Raw genomic sequence first — 6,783 nt, 5'->3', positions numbered from 1 at the left:
AGTTCCTATTTGGTTTGACAAGATCATGGACTTCTATGTCATTTAGCATGCGTTTGAATCACTGGAATCTCAAAAAATACTGAAGTTTTCTAAGTTTTTTTTACATACAAACTATTGTAGCAAACATTTATCTGTGTGTGTTATATATATTGGATAGTATTGACTACACTCATGGGTAAGGAACATCATAGTAAAAAAAAGGCAATATTTTTTTATTGTTTGAAGTTTTTTGCACATCTAACCCCCATATGTGATCTACATATTTGGGTTAGTAGAAATCAGTGCTTGGATCATGTTATTTCACTTTGTATGTAAGATTTTGCAGGCATGGAAAAAAATCAATGGCCTACAATGTACCAAATTTTCAACCCTCATCATTTTGTATTTTTATGTTGACAAAAATATCATTCTAAACTTTGATCATACTGAACACATCCATGGGGTTAGATATACTGTCTAACTAAGGGGTTCCATCCTCATGACTGTAGCTTATATATATATGTCAAAACTTATATATTGTAAGTCTACACGTTTGGTTTTAAAGAGACCAGCTCGAGTCATCCGATTGTGATCCATACACATGATTTTTTTAAGGCTTGAAAATCAACAATTCCAAAATTTCACAAATATTTATGCATGTAAAAGTTGTATTTTTTTTGTCCAAAAAGTTTGGTCTACAATTGATTCCTAGCAAATGGACCATGCTGGACACATCTGCAGGGTCAGAATTAAAAAAAAAATGCATAAAGAAATGCCTAATTCACACACTAATATTCTGGTGGCTATATATATATATATATATATACTTGTGAGAGATACGAAGAAGGGATGATAATACCTTTTATTTAGTTAAGTCCCATTAGAACCTTTCAAAAATAGTACCTTCATGTATTTTTGATCGATCTGTACCGTTATATGTGTTTATCTTTGTTTACCCAATAAAGAGCATGTATTTGATTATGATCTTTTATGATCATATGTGTATTTTAAAGAGGTAAAAAAAAAATCAACAGTTGACATTTTACTAAAATTTGATCATAAAATATTCACATTTTTACAGCAAATCAATTTGAAAGAATGGTAAATAAGCAATGATAAGCACATCTAATGATTCAGATCGAGCAAAAAAACACTTGAAAGTCTGATTTTTAGAATGCCGTAACAGGACCTAACCAAAAAATTGGTAGGACCATCACCCGAACCAAATTAGTACAAACAATTACCTTACCGTCAGATCAATGTGGCTACTTGCTAAATGCTGCAAGAAAAATCTTAAGGCTCTGTTTGGGAGCCCCAACAATGTCTAAGTGGTTCTTATCAAGCACTTTAGTGGTTGAAGGCCATTTTGGGGGGTTTAGCATGGCTGTCCTCACCAACCATGTTATTACGATCCAGTCACTCTATATAATAAGGATCTTTGTATCTTCAAGGTTACAATGCTCTCTAGTAGGAAGGCATGCTTGCAAGTATGTTTTAACCTAATGAGACCTAGCTTGTAGGCATGATTGCAAAGGTCTGTTTAGTGGGAAACAAGTTTTGTATCTAATTTATTTTGATGTAAAATATGATATTGTTATATATAAAGATTTGGTGCAATGAAATTGTGTTTTTTGAATTCTTTTTAACACATTACATATTAAAACCTCTTGATCTATTGCATTATCTCTATTAAAAAGGCTATGAAGATACATCTATATGGTCAAACTCGCAAAAATATTCAATGAGAACTTTAAAAACCTTAATATACTACCTAAATTTTATGGAGTGTGCCTAAAAAAATGGGTAAATTCATATATGTGTAAAGTGAATAGGACCCTCATTTGCCTGAATATAAAAGAAATGAATAACTTCAGTTAAGTTACCACCCATCACAAATCTAACTTTATTAGTAAGTTTGTTTAGGGTGCGTTTGATGCGTTGGCTAAGCAGTTCAGGACAATTCATCCTGACCAGTAGAGTCACACTTTTAATGGTGCAGCTCTTTTGTCCCAAAGAATGGAGATGCAAAGAGGTTGCAGGGGGAGAGAGAGCTGATCAGGTGATCCCAAAATGATTTGACATCTTCACTGTCCATTGCTTCATCCCACAAGAACTCCGGTCTTTACGCAATTTGTGGACGATGAGGATGCCAAATCACTATTCTAAAAGTGATTTGACAAATCACCTGATCTTCTCTTGTAAGGGGGACACCATGGTTCCTATTCTTGTTCTTGTGTTTGCTTTAATGGACCTGAACCTAAACTGATTATGTACCCAAACCTGTTTTGTACTTGAACCGACCTGAAACCAAACCCATTGAGACCCGACCACCATTAGAACTGGTTCACGCCCGTTTTGCGAGTGGGTTTCTTTTTTATGAGTTTTTCTTACAAAAAAAAAAAAGCAACAGGGTATTATTCATTAAAACAGGGATCAGTTGACTTAATTCTGAGTTTGCATTTGGTTAAGGGATATCATTCCTAGGCTGATATGCAATTATCTTTAAGCCTTAGCATCTGTACAAGCATTGTGTTGCAGATATGCTCAAGGATTTCCCTGCATCAGCTTCATACTCTGACCCAAGCCGAAACACCAATTCATTAATGTCTGAATGGATCATACCCAAATCCGTTAAGTCATATAGGTCTTTTTTTTCAACCATGAATAGAAAAATGAGTCAGGTCCAGATCTAATTTTTAAACCTGATTGAAAAACGAGTCTAACTCGTTTATATGCAACCTGGTATATAGTACCCGAACCCGTTAACTTATATGAATCTGCCATTCACAACCTCACTTGGACCTAGATCCGAACAAGAATCAGATCGGATTGGGTTTGAGACTTTGAGTCTAACTTTTAGACTTGAGTGAGAATCATGCATGATAGGACCTGACCCAAAACTGACCACCCATGCATTGAAATATACACCGGTAATCACAAGACAAATGCATAACAAGAGAGGAGAAAGAGAGAGGCTACATGCATATTGCATATGATAAGTGAATTGATGGTTAAGTTCCATCACAACCGCACATCTTAATTGATGGAGGCGTCTGTGGTCACCACACATCCTAAGTGTGAGATGTGCGAGTGGGGATTGAATATAACAGACCATCGGTTATAATGCCAATCTAACCGTAACTGCTCGATTCAAACCTTGGCGAACCCTTGCACGACCCGGACAGGTCTCTGCAGACTTGATCGAGCCCACAACGTGAAACGTGAACTCAAACTCCAACTTTACCGTAACGAACCTCTGGCATTTTTCGCGTATAAACATAGGGAAGGGAGAAAAATAGAACAATAGAACAGTCGAAAAAGAAAATAAGATAAAAAAAAGGCTTGTACGGGGATTCGAACTCAGCCTTAGCGTATAAACATAGGGCAAGGGAAAAAAATAGAACAATAGAGCAGTCGAAAAAGGAAATAAGATAAAAAAAGGCTTGTACGGGAATTCGAACTCGGCCTTAGAGAATGCAAACCGTATACAATACCATTTAAGCTACAGCAAGAATTTGGGTTCAAAATCCTAAACTTTTTTTGATTACCTTGTCTCTTTTTAAAGAGAGAGAGAGAGGAAAAGCAATCAACGTTACTTAAAAGTGAAACTCAACAAAACGTTGAGACCCACAAGCACACACACAACAGCATACAAACATCTATATGAAGATCGGTTTGTGGCAGGTCTTTGAGATATATGTGTAAGATAGCATACACATCAGCCAAGACCCCTATGGGTCAAACGGTTAAGGTTGAACTGGACATCCCGAAAAGTAGCATCATTTCTGACCATTCATATGAACATCCCGAGAGAAAAAGAGAGAGAATTGTACTTGTGGCGATGGAGGGAGAAGGGAGAAGGGAGAAGGGAGAAGGGAGAAGGGAGAGGGAAGGCAGTGAAGAAGAAGGAAGCCCCTTCCTCCTCCTCCTCTTCTCTTGCTCCTGACGATGGTTTCTTCGACCTCCTCAGCGGCGGCGATGCCGCCCCCTCCCGCCCTCCCAAGTTCCAACCCAAGTTCAAGCCCAAGCTCGGCTCCTTGCCCTCCGCCTCCGTCAAGCGGGATCCCCTCCCCATCAAGCCCGAGCCCGATTCCAATCCGAAGCCGGCCGAGCTCACTGCTTTCGATGCCGCCTCCCAGATGGACGTGGATACGTCGCCGGCGACCGAAGCCGGTCCCGAGCTTGCCGGCGTGCGCGATAACAGAGTCGTTCGGGAGATTGAGGTCTTCTTCAACCCTTCCCCGGTTGATCTTGACTCCCAGGTGCGGTTCCTTTTCTTTCTCACTGGAAATCGCACTCGTTTCTCCGCGAATTGTTCGGTTTTTTCGTCTCGCGGAGTTTTTCGCTCATTCCGACGAGATTTTGGTTGTTTTTGCCCTTTACTTTGATCGAACTGATTAGGTTTTCGGTGATTTTAGTTTGGGTAAATGAGGGAGTGATGGTTTCTGAGTTTTTTTTTTTATGCTATCCATTACACATCTATTTACAGTTTCATACATCTCCAAACCTAGCATGACAAGATAGTGTGGGTGTCTTGTATTGTTATATTTACTGCAGCATACAGAAACTAAAGCAATCATTGTACTGGTGCAAGAGACTTGGTAAGCCTGTATTTTTGTTTCCGACGAGATATTATTTAAGAGTATGATAATGGGTTTTACAGTGGATAAGGAGAAGGGATATGCTTATGATAGAAGTAGTTGATCACATGGTCACCTAATTCATGGGTCAAAAGGTCACTAGAAGCTGTGAAGCTTCCTTTTTAGCTGAGTTTTTACAGGTGCTCTTTGTTCATTGCAGCTTTACATAGCGCAGTATCCTCTCAGACCTTGTTGGCGTCCGTATGAACTTGATGAAAGTTGTCAAGAGGTGTGTTCTCTTAATGTTTTATTTTTTGGTTTTCCTTCTCTATGTTACCCTCCTGAGATTTCTTATTGGGTTGTCTCTAAAGTGTGTTTTTAGTCATCCAGGTGAGGGTGAAACCTACACAGTCGAAGCCTTTTCTTTTAGTTTTAGCTTAGGATTTTTAGTTCTTTTATTTTATTGGGTCTGTAATAAAATTATTTATTTATTTTGTTTAAGCTCTCTGCGTAGGACCGTAGCACCGTACATTCTTAGTTAGTTAATTATTTAATTAACTCTTTTTATTTTGGCAATAAAGAGTAGTTTAGCTTGTGTGTTTGAATACAAGTATTTTCCATTCCCTGAGTTCGACCCGGTCTCTACCACTAGTGAGAACTAGTTTTTATTATTTGATGTCTGGTTTTCACATGCTTTTCATATAAAAATCTTTTCAAAACTACAACGATCTTCAAAAAAGGACATCAATGCCCCAAACTTATTTTCACGTTCTTTCTGTATTTCTGAATCAGTGAGATGTGAAAGTTATCTTTGCAACTCCAGATCAAATTATCTACACTTAACAAATAATTATATTACTGAACCATGTACGTATGTAGAGAACTTAGTGTAACATATTATGTATACTTACTCGATGTAGGGGTCGATCTTTGAGCAATTAAAAAAGATATAGATTTGTATTGTGTCTGACTCTCGATCTTCCAAGTGTCTTGACCGGCAACTGCTAAAGGCATGCCCAAGTGGTTTAAATGTCGATAGTTTGTCAGCCACAGTAACTTAGTCTCCATCATCATTACGAGGTGGGCAAGCGTAACATGTTGGAATGTGAGGTTCAAAGTACATAGATGAAAAATTTGAAATCTCTTCTAAAGTGTACGCCTCACAAATTGAACCCTTCACTCTTGCTTTATTCTGAACCTTTTTTTTAGGTCAAACATGCATCTGTCAACAATATACATTTTGTAATACAATAAATTTCTAATAGCATTAGAGAGAAAAATATAAATAAAAATATACCTTTCAAATGCATCCACCGATATTGCACAGGACCACCAACCCTAAGTTCATATTGCAAGTGTATGATCACATATTTCATAACGTCAAAAAATGTTAGCAGAAATATCTTCTCTAGCTGATAAATAGTAGTGACGACAGAATCCACAAGATTTTTTATCTCAGTTACTACAACTTTCGATGCACACAATATTCTAAAAAATTGACTCAACTTGGATAATACCCCCCATATAGGTTTATGTAATATATCATAAAATGCTACGAGAATCAATCGTTGTATGATGACATGACAATCATGACTCTTCAACCCATATAATTGTTTCTCGTCTATCTTCACAGCCCGAGCAAAGTTAGAGACATATCCATCTGAAAATCTCAACTGTCTCAACCACTGACATACCTGCTTTACTTGATCTGGTCCACGCACATACATTGCCTTTGGTTTCAGTACTTTGTCATTGTAGTCTTGGAGTTCCAATTCTGGTCTTTTATATATTACTTTTAAATCCATACGTGCCTTTGGATCATCCTTCATTTTCTCATTGACATTCATTACCGTATTGAACACATTATTAAACACATTTTTCTCTACATGCACCACATCCAAATTATGTCATATCAATAAGGTCGGCCAATATGGTAGTTTTCAAAATATAGATTTCTTTGTCGAATTGTGATCCTTTTCAAATCCAAAGAAGGGCATCACACTATAGACATCTGTCAGTCTATATGAAAAGTATCGCAATCGTCTTAAAATCTCTATGTCATACAACCCTGTAGGTAGACCTTCTATTTCAGTTGTGCCTACTCGAAACACATTCCTTTGTCGTTGAAATGCATGATCGCTGGGTAGAAATCGACAGTGACAATCAAACCAACACCACTTCCTTCCTTGCGTCAATCTAAAAGATTTGTATCCTCCATGCAGTA

At 37.6% G+C, this 6,783-nt stretch overlaps 1 protein-coding gene across 1 annotated transcript; it reads left to right on the top strand.

Moving 5' to 3' along the window:
* The first annotated feature begins 3,776 nt into the window (after positions 1-3,776).
* LOC149847729 (uncharacterized) lies at positions 3,777-5,061 on the top strand. The gene is made up of 3 exons (XM_090002063.1): positions 3,777-4,241; positions 4,780-4,848; positions 4,950-5,061. The coding sequence occupies exons 1-3, from the start codon at positions 3,777-3,779 to the stop codon at positions 4,998-5,000; spliced, it is 585 nt and encodes a 194-aa protein (XP_089858189.1). The 3' UTR covers positions 5,001-5,061.
* Positions 5,062-6,783: the final 1,722 nt, after the last annotated feature.

The sequence above is a fragment of the Nuphar pumila genome, chromosome 1 (genome assembly GCF_984573655.1).
Source record: "Nuphar pumila chromosome 1, dmNupPumi1.hap1.1, whole genome shotgun sequence".
Lineage (NCBI taxonomy): Eukaryota > Viridiplantae > Streptophyta > Magnoliopsida > Nymphaeales > Nymphaeaceae > Nuphar > Nuphar pumila.
Note: the sequence above shows the minus strand (reverse complement) of the source record. Positions and strands in the feature narration are given on the sequence as shown.